This window comes from Linepithema humile, chromosome 2, assembly GCF_040581485.1.
Source record: "Linepithema humile isolate Giens D197 chromosome 2, Lhum_UNIL_v1.0, whole genome shotgun sequence".
Taxonomy (NCBI): domain Eukaryota; kingdom Metazoa; phylum Arthropoda; class Insecta; order Hymenoptera; family Formicidae; genus Linepithema; species Linepithema humile.
This window is the reverse complement of record NC_090129.1, coordinates 27,510,645-27,525,787: the sequence shown is the minus strand read 5'-3', so window position 1 is coordinate 27,525,787 and position 15,143 is coordinate 27,510,645. Positions and strand designations below refer to the sequence as shown.

The following is a 15,143-nucleotide window of genomic DNA, read 5'->3' as shown; positions in this document are numbered from 1 at the left end:
GCTAGACAGCCGCGATCGGCCCTATGGTGACCTATGTGAACTTGGCACCCGACTTTTAATAAATAAAGTTTTCAATACGTAAAATGATAGTACTTTGTTTGTAGTTGTTTGTAGTAAAAATATTTTTGTTCAACCCATTAACAAAAAAAAAAAAAAAATGTTTAAAAAATGACTGTCACCCGACTTTAAGATTTTTCAAATCCGCTTTTTCCACGTGATTCAGAATCGTTTGTAGTTGTTTGTAATGATTTTCCTTTCGTTTGTAGTTGAATAGTTTAAAAGTTATAATATATTTGCAATTAATATACTTTAAACAATTATAATTTTGAAATAGTGCAACTGCAAACGAAAGCAAAATCACTACAAACAACTACAAACGATTTTGAATCACGTGGAAAAAACGAATTTGAAATCGGGTGACAGTCATTTTTTAAACTTTTTTTTTTTGTTAATGGGTTGAACGAAAATATTTTTACTACAAACAACTACAAACAAAGTACTATCATTTTACGTATTAAAAACTTTATTTATTAAAAGTCGGGTGCCAAGTTCACATAGGTCACCATAGGGCCGATCGTGGTCGTCTAGCCACAGCCAAGTCGCCGCGGCGCGGCGTCGCGCAGCGTTACTTGATTGATTATTTTTAACTATGTTCCACCTCTCTGATCGATTTGAAAAAAATACACGTCAAGGTAGAGTATCTAAAGATATTATTGTAAAAATATAGAAGTGGTATCTCAAAAATATCATAATAAAAAATTATAAAAAATTCAATTATTTTTTACAAGTTTTTTTTTAAACCTAAAAATAACAAAAAATTTTCATAAACGTACCTTCATGACATTTGCAACATATATTTTTTTCATTGAAATCGGTTCAGCCGTTTTCGAGAAAAAACACTTTTTTGATTTTGCTTTTCTCCCCCATAACTTAAAAAAATGCAATTTAAAGGTTAATATTTGGTGATGTTTTTTATACCAAGGCTGCCAACTAATGATATAAATTTGAGCTCGATTGGTCGATTTCATATGCTTATTCCGCTATCCTCTTTATTCAAATAATTAAAGATGAAATATAATTACAAAAGAAAAATAACTGTGAGTACATAAGTATTTTATTACCGTAACTAATATTGCAACGGTGTTGTCGTAAACGAAAATAAATGATCTCTTGGAATTAATAAATAACGGAAGTGTGTGAAAATAAATGTATTCGGTCGGAGTGCGCCTTTCCGAAATAAAACAAATAAATCTAACTAAATCTAATTCGGTCGGTGAGAAATAAGTAAATAGTGAATAATGATACCACGTATGTATTAGCTGGTTACGTTGTAGACGGTTGCCGGAACGCTTTGGTCGGAGTGAGAATCGTCTCTCTTATGGAGATACCGGAAGTCGATCGTCGGGAACACCCGACCGGAGTGAGGAACGCCTCACTTACAGATCGACAGGATACAGGAAGTCGGTTGCCGGGAACACCCGGCCGGAGCAGAGAACGCCCTGCTACTTTTCTGACTGTCAGGTTTGGAGCGAGTACGACTAGAGCTTCAGAGTCCCTGAGGTTTGTCCGAGTCATACTCGGGGAAATGGTGCTGGTCTGCTTTGCGAGCCGGCTTTTATACTGGCCGCGCTACCCCCACTCGGGGTGCTACCCTACCCGGCAACTACCCCTTCTCGAGTTGCTACCCCCGAGTTAGGGGATCGGAATGCGGCCCGGATGGGGGGTGTTTACGCGGAGCCCGATCGGCGCTTTGTAACAACGCATACTGTTACAATATTAAGAACTGGCGTTAGAGGGAGACCCAGAAAAGAGTACCACACATTGAACTATGCCAAAGAGATCGAAGAAATGACATGTCTCGCTGAAATACCGCTCGAACAAGTGATTCATGGACCCCATAGGAGTGGCAACAAGCGATAGCTTCGAAAATAAAGTCCATAATCAAGAACGACACCTGGATCATCACCGAAAGACCCAAGAACCAAAACGTAATCGGTAGTCGAGTGGTTTTTCGAAATAAATACAACTGTGATGAGACTTTCGATTTAAGGAAAGCTCGCATCATCGCGAAAGGATTTGCTCAGCGATCGACTTTAACGAGACGTTCGCACCCGTTGCATGAATCAGATCAATCAGAACTATTATAGCACTGGCTGCGGAAAACGGGATGGTTGTAAATCAGTTCGACATCACGACGGTGTACCTCAACGGTTGACTCGAAGAAAAGGTCTTTATGGAAATCCCAAGATATACGACCGAGGGAGGACCTTAAGGAGGATCATTGCAACGGAACCTACCAACAGCGACGTCGGAAGAAAATGTAAGAAGATGCTTGATGAATTCGACAAGGGCGATAAGGTTTGTCCATTGAACAAGGCCCTCTACGGCTTGCGTCAGGCTGGACGTTGCTGGAACGCTAGAATCGACAAGAAACTGCTCTAATTTGGAGCAAAGAAGTCAACTGCGGACCCATGTGTGTACTTTAAAGGAAGTGAAAAAAAATTGTTCCTGATTTCAGTATATGTTGATGATATCTTCGTGGCCTCGTCGGATAGGAACAAAATCGCAAAATTTGAACATTATTGAAATGGTATGATTTTTCGGTACGCGGTATAACTTGCCGGGATCAGGAGTTCGGTCGGTTGGGGGCACATCAAGAAAACTCACGGTTGTTTGTAACAAAAAATAATTTATTAAATAATGAGAGATGACAGCATGTATGTACAGTGTGATTGATATGAAATGTGTCGTATGGTTTGCGTTGTACTGCGTTGGTTGCGTATTCGAATGTACACCAGGTCACACAAATGCCTTAACATATGAAGTTGCACGGGTGTCAAGGCATATCGAGTCGGTGTGTTCCGACTCTACATATTTTTACATCATGACTGGTTATGAACATAACGGCAATGCTGTTTTGGCTATTTCAAAACAACTGGAGCAATTGATTGATATTATAAATATTAACTTTTATTTGTCAATTGTTCCAGTTGCTTTGAAACAGTCAAAACAGCTTTGCCGTTGTGTTTATAACCATAGTCATGATGTAAAAATATGTAGAGTCGAAACACGCCGACTCGATATGCCTTGACACCCGTGCAACTTCATATGTCAAGGCATTTGTGTGACCTGGTGTACGATTGCAGTGTATAAATGAGATATGGAAATGTACAAATGTGATGTAAGAATGCGGTGCGGTGATGAGCCAATGAAAGTATGAGTGTCGGCGCGTCGGCGCACGCGCGTGCAAGCGCGATGCAAATGCTAGCGTGACGGCGCGTCTGATGACAGACGCCAGTGTTGCAGCAACGAAAATATTAAATGTACTGACATCTGGTGGCAAAATGTAACAAATTGTAATAAAATATAAATATATATTTAATTTATATTTTTAATACATAAGTTTATATATAAATACATATATAAATATGTACTACATTATATATATATATATATATATATATATATATATATATATATGTTTGTTATTTAATATAAAAATTAAGCGAAAAATTTGAAATTTAGGTAAGATAAAATTTAAATATTTTTTTATTTGATAAAAAACAGTTTTTTATTATTCTTATACAAAATTTTGTACAGAAGAACCTTAATCTTGTACAAAAGAAACAAAATATATATTGCACTAAAAAATTATATTAGCAAATAAACTATATATTATTAATAAACATACGAGATCGCAATATATAATTAATTAACAATATATTGCAACATGTAGCCTTTTATGCTTTTAAAGTAAATAAATTATCAGGTCATAATAATCACATAATCACAAAATACTGTTATTATTACATATAAAAATAAAACTATTTTAATATTATGTCATCACAATCATTTTCATAGTTATTTTGGAAAGCATATTTTGAAAATTGTTTTAATAATTCTTTAGAAGGCTCCTATTTATAACACTCTGTATTATATAATGTTTCTTTGGCATGTAAAAGAGAATTACATGTTTGTATATGCAATCTATTTCTGATTTTAGTTTTTATCAGATTGAGATTAGAAAAAATACGCTCTGTTGTCGCACTACTATGAGGTAAAGACAATATTGCTGTGACAAATTTATATAATCTTGGAAAAACTAATTCATTTCCTACTTTTATTGAACCTACTTTTACCCAAAATTGTTCAGCTTCTTCAAAATGTGACAATTTTTCTTTATATTCTGGCAATAATCTCCATTCTAAGTTAAGAGCTTCCAAATCATTTAATGTAACGCAATTGGGAAATTCGTTAATAAGAGGAACAATTGATGTATATTCTCTATTTAAAGCGTTTTTTGGGTCAAGCATTTCTATTAACCTTAGTGTTCTATTTTTAAAATCAAATCTTTTTTTAATTTCTTGCGACACTGTTACAAGAAAATCTAAAGCTCTAACTTTAAAAGAATGAAGTTCTGTGGAGCTCACAGTTGTATACAGTATTTCAGTTTTTGCTCCAAAGTACATTTTATTTATCTCTAAATATTCTTTAACATTGGCAGGATCTATTAAAGTTAAAAGAGTATTATTGATGTAATCGTTCTTAAAATAGCATTTTAAAATTAGAATATAATATTTTTCAATTGAAGTTAATAATTGAATAATTAGAGGTAATTTCCTACTTTGAAATAAAAGATTAATTTTATTAATGATTTCTAAAATAAAGGAAAGAAAACTATAATAAATTTTATAAATAGGATTTCTCAGAGCATTGAGAATTGTCTTTGCTGATTGTAAGTTGTCCTCAAGAGCTGCACGGGTGAAAAATAATTCTATTGCAGTCCATTGTTCTAAAATCCGATTAACAACAGCTTCAATTGATAGCCATCTAGTTTGGCTGACTTTTAAAATTTTGTGTGGCTTTAAATGTAAAAATGTTTGAAGTTCAACAAATTCATTCAAACGCTTTGAACTATTTTTAAAATAGCTGTAAATATCCCTTGCTAAATCTTCCATAGCTGATGGTAACTTTAGGCAGGCAGCTGATGAACATAAGTGCATAGAATGGCAGACACATCCTAATACAAATAAATTAGGAATTTTTTTTTTTTAATCGGGCTTGTACTCCATTGGAATCGCCCATCATGACAACACAATTGTCTGCAGCAAATCCTAAACATAAAATTTATTTAATGAAATACATATACACACACATACAAATACTTATTTATACCTACCAATCATATTTTCAAAATGTATTCCATTTGTTTCAAAGAAAAACGCTATGGAATTATAAAGATCTTCTGCTGTGCAAGATTTCACTTCCAATAAAGTTAAAAACCTATCCCTAATAATTAATTTTATTGTATCAAAATATCGAACAACTACAGCTAAACTTTTTATAACAGAAATGTCAGTTGTCTCATCAATTATTAGTGAAAACTTCGTTGTTTTTAAAATGTTACATATTTCCATCATGCTATAAGGTGCTACATGTTCTTTTAAAATCTGTGTGCCCTTTGTTCTGGTACATTTAATTTCTTTAGCAATGTTTGAGTCAGGGCAAACACTTTGAATCAACTTTAGCAAATGCTGTAGTATCCTAAATGGTAAATTATGCTCACTAAGAAACATACATAGTTTCAGTTCAGCTACTCGTACTATTGTATTTCTCGAATATAATATTTTCAAATCTGTCATTGATACTTTAGATAGATATATTTCTTGTTTTTTGTGCATGTTACTTTGTGCATGTCTTTCTAAGTGTGTTATTCCACCCATTAAAGTTTTATTGCACAGAGTGCAGTAAGAACTTCCTTTTATGTTTTCAAGCCAAGTCCACTTCTGCTTCCATTCAATTTTAAACTTTTGGGTATATTTCTTTTTCTTTGGTTTTGTTATATTTTCTTCTACTATTTCAACATCACTTTCACTTTCGCTACTGTCGCTAATGTTATTATATTGTATAATTGTGTCAAGTGGAAGACTGCAATCATTACCAACAGCATTGGTTTTGGTATTGGTTTCTTCAGATTTTTTTTCCACTGCTTCTTGATGCTTTTTTATAACAAACCTGAAATAAGCAATTTTATTTTTATTTTGTAATTAAATAAATAAAAATTCAAATTAAAAATTATATAAATTATAATATATATATATATATATATATATATATATATATATATAAAACTATATATAAAACCCAAGTGCAACTGCAATTGGCTTATGGGGCAGTATTAAAATAAAAATGTTTACAAGAATAAAACATAAATATATTTAAAAAATTACTTACTTATCCATTATCGCATATGGGCAGAAAGATCTTAGTGTTTCTCGTTTATGCCTTGACAATTCATATATTAAGGTTTTTTTCTGTTTTTGAGCATACATTTATTTTCACTTTTCACTTCATAACTTACTATCATAGATGTTGTAGAAAGTAGACCATATATCATGGATCTTGCACATAGAACGATAACGTTTACTTAGAACATATATACTAGAAGGGGCATAGCCTATCTAAATATACATAACAAAAGTGTCCCCTGCATCTATCTATCCTTGTCTGTACGAAATCGGTCAATGCGTTTGCGCGAATGAATAACCGCTTAAGTTGAAAGTAGAAAGATTTAAAATAGGTGGAAGGCATTTGAAAATTTGATTATAACAATTTATTCTTTAAGTTATATTATAATATAATTGCAATATATTATAAATTATATATAATAATATGTAGTAATATGTAATAATAGTCTTGCGAAATAAAATAAAAATAATGATGCACATAACCAAAAACAAATACTGTAATGAACAATAATTATATACAGGATGTACAAAATGAACTAAAATAAGATAACAAACTTTGAGGAGCGAGACCAAACATGAAAAAAAAATTTGACATTAACATATGTCCGTCAAACCCACTGTTACTGATAAAAAATATATATTATTAATGAAAAATAAAAAAATAATATTTATTATTATGTAATATTCTCGCTCCTCTAAAGTTTGTTATCTTATTTTAATTATATCTTGTATATATAGTAACTAGTACAATAAAAATTATTATAATAAATAATTAAAAAAATATTTAAAAACTTCATTGATAATTTAAATAATATTAGTTTTGTATACTTTTTTATGATTATTTCTTTAGACTTGATTATATTGGAAGGCTTGTCATAGATAAGCTTGTCTAGTTTGTCATCACACACATTAACATAATCGACGCATGCGTATTGCAATAAAATGTACAGACAAGGATAGATAGATGTTGAGGACAACGGCAAGTCAGCTATGCCCCTTCCGGTATATATGTTCTAAGAACGCTTACCACTGCAAAAGACGACGCGATAGCCAATCAATTTATTTTTCCATAAGAGCGAAAAATTGATTGGTTACCGTGTCGCCCTTATTGCGTCCTGTATGCAGGAGCCATCCAAGATCTATAGAGAGAAGGTTACCTCACGCGCAAAGAGGGACGAGCGGCAAGAGGGGCAAATGCTGAGCGGGGCGAGCGGCAAGAGGGGCAATGATGATCTCATCGACAAACAGTAGCTGTCTCTCTCGCACGCTTTAGTGTTTTCTCTCTCGCTCCTTTAATATAGAAATGCTTTGAGTTTTTATCGAAAAAATACTTTTATTTTGTAAAATATTGATAGTACTGGAAATTGCGAAAAAATAATTGAAAAGTAAATTAGAAGGGCGCTATAAATTACATATATTGCAAATTATAGCACTAGATATTTAACGTTTATAATGTTAAATATCACTGCAACAGATGCATTTGTAATACAAATTGCTTTGTACTCGTATTTAGACTGTAATATCAATGAAAATAAAATATAATTTGGGGATATATACAAAAAACATCATTTGTAAAGTAGTAAAATAAAAGAAAAAATAGTACATATTTAAACATTATTTTTAAAATAATATTTACTGTTTATATGCATTATTTACAAAAAAAAATACTATAAAGAAATTTATTTTTTATATTTAATTGTGAAAACCTCAAAAATTGTCAAGAAATTGTAACTGAAATTCATAAATGTAAGTACTATTCTAGGGTAATATAAAAAGCATCATACACAAATTTATTATGATACAAACTTAAATAATGAAATTGTAATATATGTTTCAACATTGCAAATGTGAATATTTATATGATAAAATTTACAAAGTGTTAACAATTTTCAAATATTTGCTAATGAAATATTATTGAAATGTTTCTGTTGAAATCTTAAAATAATTCTTTAAAGCAAATATGATGGGGTATATATTAGGGATCATTAAATATGCGGCAACATTGTGATTATAAAATTTTATAAGTATCTATAATAAACATTAAGTATAATAAATATAATAAGTATACAAGTATAATAATAAAATTTTTATAAGTATCTATAATAATAAAAATACATATATGTTGTATTAATCTGTTAATTGCGTTAAATTAATTAATAATTTTTTTATATTTATTGGCGACTCTTCTTTGATTATCTTCAGCTTTCCTCTTATTACCTACGTGCTTGCGATTTTTTTTGGCAGTATTATAAAATTTAATGCGTACATAAGTTCTTTGGAGAATAAATGCAAGCGAGTGACAGAGAGTAGAAACAGTTAGAAAAGGAAGAACTTTGAAAGAGAGAGACAGCTACTGTTTGTCGATGAGATCATCATGCTCTCCCCTTCCTTCATCGCCCCTCGCCACAAGCTGTTTCTAACTCCCCCCTTACTTCATCGTCCCTCGCCAACAACCGGTTTTCCTGAGGTAACCTTCTCTCTATAGATCTTGTTGTAAGACAGCGGGTCTGGGAGCCGAGTACGCTCGGCGGAATACGAGAACGCTCGTGCTCTTGGAGCCTGTGGGCATAGAATCCGAGTACTCTCGGCGGAAAATACTTGGTAAATAGAACGCTCGTAGAAGATCGGATGTTCGCTGTCGAGCAGCGAACAGGATCTGGTGGGAAGGCGTACAGCTGGGCCTCTTTTATACCCGGCTGACAGCCGACTGACGTTTGGATCGGCAAGCATCGGCGGTCTAGCCGGCGCACAGTGGGGCGAATACCTCTTTTCGCGGTCATTGACGTATAGTTTTAATATTTTTTAATAAAAAAACTTGAAATTTGGTATATATTAACTAAGAATAATATACTTCAAGTTTGTAAACTAAAAAATCAATTTAATTATAATTAAAATAATTTATACAGTTAACAAATGCTTTATCGACATATAGCAAAATTCATTCACTTAAATAAAGAAAAAAAAGAATTATTACAGTGTAATTAATTTTTTTGTTGAAGAATAACAATCTCTGAACAGTTCTAATCTTCCTAAAATATCAAATAATTTAATAATAACTCAATTATTATTGTCAAATTAAATAATCATGTAGTTGACATTTAATAATAAGTCGAACATTTTGCACTGCAAAATTGCACTGCAAAATTTGGTAATTTTCTAAATTCAAATTTTGTAACATCACGAATAATATTATATTGATTTCGTGTTAATTTCGCTGAAACATAAGTACTCAACGCAGTCTCTTTGTCAATAGATCCCGTCCCATCTAATAGTTGTTCACAGAATTGCTTCACTTTTTCAACATGTTCTGGATATTTTTGAACAAAATCGTAAACAAATTGCGCCTCATCAGATTTCAATTTTTTTTTTACAATGAAATCGACCATTTCTTGATTATTTCTTACTTCCTGAGTTCTTTTTCTTTTGTGTCTTTTACTTAGATTTTCAAAAGACTTCGATCTATGAGGCGGTGTGCATGATGAACTTGGAATTGACCGTAGTATCTCGTCTGGGAATGAGAATTTACTATTCAACCATGTCTCGTTTTTTTTACAAAATTTTTCAACGTTATATCTACTTGCTGCCCATCTTGCTTTGAAATGTTTCAAGAAATTTGAAAATTTAGATCGTGATGCTTCGAAAGCAGATTGAGATAATTCGATCTTGAGAGTTCTTAGGATGACATCTGTCACGGCATTGCAGTCATATTTGTTCAGATTATTATCACGTATAAAGGTAAATACATCACCATTTGTTTTGAAATTATCCATGATGTAGACACGAGTCAATTACGGTACAGTCGAGTAAGATACGAGTAAAGTCAAACAAGTATAAATTAACTTTTTGCTGGCTATTGTTCGAGGAGCTCAACAAATTATGTCTTTGAGAGCGATTTCGCGATTTTTATATCTTCCTGAGAGTTATCATATTCCTACCCACCCCAAAAATCACTCTAATCTGCCAATTATACGACGCGATTTCTTTGAATCTGATTAGTTATTGCCCCTTCCCCCCCCCCCCGGATTAGTTATTGATAGGGTCCACATTTTGTCGCTCATGACAACTTTTCGAGGCAAGCAATTAAATAAATAAACATGTCCTCGACTTTCGATCGTGATAGCGACGATCTCTAAAGAATATTACATTATATGCCTACAATGTCTTTAAAATCCATTCAGTGGTGTGTAAATGCGGAGTTTTGCTTGATTTTTACATGTTTCCAACTTGCTGAGATAAAAAACATCATTCTATGTTTATTTACTATTATGCGCATATATCATATGTGTTATTTTTCAGAAAAATTCTTTTCGTGTAATAAAGAAATTCTCTTTCTCATTCAGACAAGATACTGAATATTTAGATCATCGCGCATGCCGTCTAATAGATCGAAAATTTCAAAATCTCAATGGAAGACATAAAAAAAATGCAGGAGTTGAGAAGTAATCAACAAATGATTATTTTTATCGTAAAGAAAAATTTGAAATTTGATGCGGTACAATTAGTTTATAATTTTTTTACTTTATGAAAAAATTTATTTAAAAATTAATAACTTTTGTTTTCTCTATCAATTTTTTTATATAAAATTGTTAGTCATAACAATGGTTCAAAACAAAGTGTAGTTTGCATCAGATTTCGCGATTAAATTTAAAAATTTCAAAAGAAAATGAACCAGTTAGGCGCTACTAGCCGCATCGAACTAACATTAATTAGAAATTTTTTGCAAAAGGGGAACGAAGGGGGATACAAAACGTATATGCTAAGAAACTACATACTTTGCTCTGTAGATTGACGTATATTTCAGTCTGGACCGTTTTGGACCGTAAACTTTTTGGTACTTTAAACATTTGAATTCAATTCTCTTTAACTACATGTATTTTGAAATATAAATATTATGTATAATAAATTATTTGACAACATAAAAATAATATTTATGTCATCTTTGGAACATATTTATTTTGTTGTAATAGAAATTTGACAAGAGTTTTCGTCTATTTTCAATCTGAGAGTTCTTAAACTCAAGCTACAATCTACAGTAAATTCACTATTTCTTCAAAATACTAAATTCATTAATTATTATTAGTACAAATATCAATAAAAATAAATGCCCTAAACATATTTTTAGATAGATTAGAGTGTAAAGAATATAAAAATATGTGAAAAATTAAAATTTATGCAACTTTTTTTTTCCGCCCATTGACCGTTTTGAACGTTTCGCCCCACTGTGCGGCGGGTCCCAATTTGGCGGAATTCGGAATGGTCGGTTGTGGATGACTATCCGGCGAGTGTCCGCCGGTGTTTATTGATAACATTTATCGGCGCTTGATGCGCCCTTTGTCGGCTACGGACGATGTTCGGTCTGTAGCCGTTGTGACGATGCATGCTGCATCGTTACATTATCTCTTGAGTGTTTTCGAAATCGTGAATCTTGGAACGGTCAGTTACTGTCTAGGAATGGAGTTCGTTCATAAAAAGGACGAGATTACAATATGCCAAGCAGGCTGCATCAGAGACATTCTTGGGTAATAATGTACAAAACAATTAAATTTATTATAGATAAAATACAGGCAGGCTGTGTTTTATTTTTGCTACATTTCTGTTATCATATTGTATTGACACATCGTGCACGGATAATAATGAATGAGAACATAATGGAGCGAAATCTGCTAATATACTGCTACCATTTTGCTGACTAACAAGGGTATTTTACGAACCCGGAAATTTTGATTTTGATGAAACTTTACACACATATAGAGAGGGTAAGTAGATGAATTTAGAAATTTTCAGTTGCTGGTCGAAAACGATTCTAAGGAGTGAAACCACTCCTCATATATACAGCGGCTTTTTGCTTTGTATATCTCGAGAATTATTCGCGATATCAGAAGATGTTTCATACAAAAGTTTTATGGTAAGAACACCTCAGTTTAATACATTAATAAAATTTAAAAAAAAATAATTTTTGAAAAAAATTTTTTAATTTTCAAAAAATTTTTAACGAATTTTTTTTTAATTTTTAAATTAATTTTAATTTTTCCTAAATTTTAATAATGTGGTTAAATAGAAATGTTTTTATCATAAAATTTTTGTATGAAACAACTTTCTTTGTCGAATATCGAATAATTTTCGAGATATATCGTAAATAGCAAAAAGCCATTCTACATATGAAAAGTGGTTTCATTCCTTAGAATTGTTGCGAGTCTTTCCGATCGCAACCGTAAGTTCGAGATCCGCTTGGGGAACAGGACGCACTGCTTAGAGGTGTGGAATAACTGGACGCAAACCTTGACTCGAACAATTTATTTAATCACTCACAAACTGCCAGGACGGTGTTAGGTTTTCGTGAGCCGTGTATGGACACGGGGAAACGAGTCGGTGTATTCGCGTATCGTAAACTGAATCCGTCGCTGCTTGCGCGCGACTGTATTTATACGAATCGGCAATCAAGAGTTTTGTAATATTATTGATATGTTATTGTTGATATTTCTCGGATTGCTGATTCGTGTCACCTTGAATCCGAGGTTGTTTCTCTGCAGCCTCATCGTTATTCTTTATTTGCTAAATAATTCTTTCTTAGTATTTTATTTTGGTATTTAACTTAATTAACCTTATAGCGACACGTTGTGTGTTACGACACACAACAGAATCGTCACCTCTGAAAATTTTTTAATTCATCTATTTATGCTCCCTACATGTGTGTAAAGTTTCATCAAAATCGAAAGAATTTTCGGGTTTGCGAGGTTCTCTTGTAAGTAACTAAATTAAGCTATCTCATAAAGAACAATTGAGATTTATATTTTGCAGGGAAATAATTAAAAATTGTACAACATAATCTATTTTGCAAAACGTTAAAAATTAAATGTTTAAATAATAAATAAGTATTTGATATATTTACATAAACAAAATTTAATAAAAAATGAATTTAAACTCTGTAACTATAATTACCAACTTTTTATTAATTTACATCATTATAACTATTAATTAACATATTGACTACTCAATGAGTTTTGTTTGTCCTATTGTGTACACTATAGTAAAATTTATGTATTTTAATCAAGAATTCTGTAACATATAGAAAAGATATTGTTAAAAATAGAAATTATAATTATTCAATATTGTATTTTTTGTTTTATATCGTCATTATTACAATTATTTGAGATTCTCTTTAAGATTTTATGAGAAGCGAAATATATTTGTCGTAGTGTTTCAAATAAGTCCGATAGTGTCGATTACCAATAATCCTCATGGCAGTCAATATATTAAAAATATGATATATTAAATTACAATATTAAATTAAAGCATCTTACATTAGCATAATATCGTAGTGACAACACTGGAAATAAACCACCCATAGATATCAGAAGTGGTTTCTTACTTCTTTGTATTAAGATAAATATATTAGTGATTGTCCCACAAGATCTTTCAAACCATGGCATACTATATGCGGACCAGGCTATTTGTTGACTCTAAAATATTTTATTAATACGATATAATTGTAAAATGTCTTGATAAATTGAATATCATAAGCGGAATTAATTTTTGATAGTCATATAAAAAGAAAGTTCACCGTGTTTTAATAAAAAATAACGTAACATGTAAAATAGTTACAATATTGTAGTGTAATATTGTTACAAGTAACAAGAAATATTGTTACAAATAAAAATTATAATTATTCAATAATGCATTTTTTATGTTACATTGTCATTACAATTTATTAATTATTTTATGAGAAGCGGAATATATGGTTTTAATTCCGTAATTCGTTTGTCACATCATGGTATTACATTAATTCATACACATTAAGTCTAATTTTTTTGTATTATTTTTTGCGTATTAGAGTAATAATAGAAAACCGAAAAAATAATAAAAAACCAAAAAAATCATTACAAATCGCGTTCTTCAAAAAGAATTTAATTGACAAATCAAGCTGATATTGCTGCCACAAAAGAGCGACCGTGTATCTATGTATATTAAAAGGCTTCTCGAGCCATCGCTGGTTGTTAGTGGGAAAATTTTTTAATGTTTCATATATAATAGAAACTTGATTCATCTACATTGAGACATTATTAAAGTGTACACTGATTTCAGATTCAAGATACTAAAGTGTACGAAAAATACATACATCGATCTCATTTTTGAGAATCAAAATGTACGAATTAAAGTAAAGCAGTTATTTGAAAGGAAGGAAGAACGAGAGAAAAAATATCCAGGCGCGAGTGGCTAAGCCGAGACTTGAACGCGGGTCTTCCGCTTTCCGGGCAATTGTTCTTTCCACTAAACCAGAGCTCGACACGATCTGCACATTTCGGTCGATTTTTGTGAGCTAACGCCTACCGGTTCCCCACTACGTCTGGAGACAACGCGCGTGCATATATGTAATACTCCTATATTGCTGATTGAGCTCGAGAGTTTAGGAAAACATTACGATGCGGATGATCAGTAATGCGATATCTCCTATCGGGCTCCCGGCTCTCGAGCCCCAACACAAGTAAGAAGCGCTTACGTCACGCGTCTGTGTGCGCTCGGCCGTTCGGCTATAGAGAGAGAGCGGACGTCTCTGTCTTGCTACCATCGAGCCGACGTAAACACATAGCGGACGGCAAATGCTCAGAAACAAGCGTTTCTAATCGAGTAAGGCGAGTGCCTAGCATATTCGAAGTCCCGTATTCGAGACTTGACTTTTGCAACTTTTTTTTTCTTTTTTCCACATTTGTTTCTAACAGTGTAAATTAGTTATTAATGTTTTTTTGGCTAAAAAATATTATTTCATATATTAATAATATATTTGCATATGTTAAACTAATAACTAATTATTTTAAAAAGAATACTGATTTGCTATTGTAAATAGAAAAATAAAGTCATTTTACAACATACATACTGCAACAAAGTGCAATTTAACAT

General features: G+C 31.9%; 2 protein-coding genes across 3 annotated transcripts in view; both read right to left on the bottom strand.

Moving 5' to 3' along the window:
- Positions 1 to 15,143, bottom strand: part of LOC105678012 (odorant receptor 10-like) — a 69,704-nt gene that overhangs the window by 10,912 nt on the left and 43,649 nt on the right. Inside the window, exon 5 of the mRNA XM_067349511.1 lies at positions 13,550 to 13,708. Within this exon, the coding sequence (XP_067205612.1) occupies positions 13,550 to 13,708 (159 nt within the window). The remainder of the gene's footprint in view (positions 1 to 13,549; positions 13,709 to 15,143) is intronic.
- On the bottom strand, positions 4,070 to 7,013 carry LOC105677100 (uncharacterized). 2 transcript variants are annotated; one of them, XM_067349112.1, is made up of 4 exons: positions 6,331 to 7,013; positions 6,235 to 6,285; positions 5,180 to 6,015; positions 4,070 to 5,114 (listed from the first exon to the last, which is right to left on the bottom strand). In XM_067349112.1, coding segments are annotated over exons 1-4 (969 nt in total). In that variant the 5' UTR covers positions 6,333 to 7,013; the 3' UTR covers positions 4,070 to 5,034. The 2 variants fall into 2 exon arrangements, with proteins under 2 accessions (XP_067205213.1, XP_067205212.1); XM_067349111.1 differs by having other exon boundaries at positions 6,235 to 6,848.

Excerpts from the sequence above, each read along its gene's own strand:
- LOC105677100 (XM_067349111.1), bottom strand. The coding sequence starts at position 6,332 with ATGTATGCTCAAAAACAGAAAAAAACCTTAATATATGAATTGTCAAGG. Across the intron at positions 6,016-6,234 it reads CCATATGCGATAATGGATAA|GTTTGTTATAAAAAAGCATC; the intron begins GTAAGTAATTTT and ends TGCTTATTTCAG. Across the intron at positions 5,115-5,179 it reads ACATTTTGAAAATATGATTG|GATTTGCTGCAGACAATTGT; the intron begins GTAGGTATAAAT and ends TTTTATGTTTAG.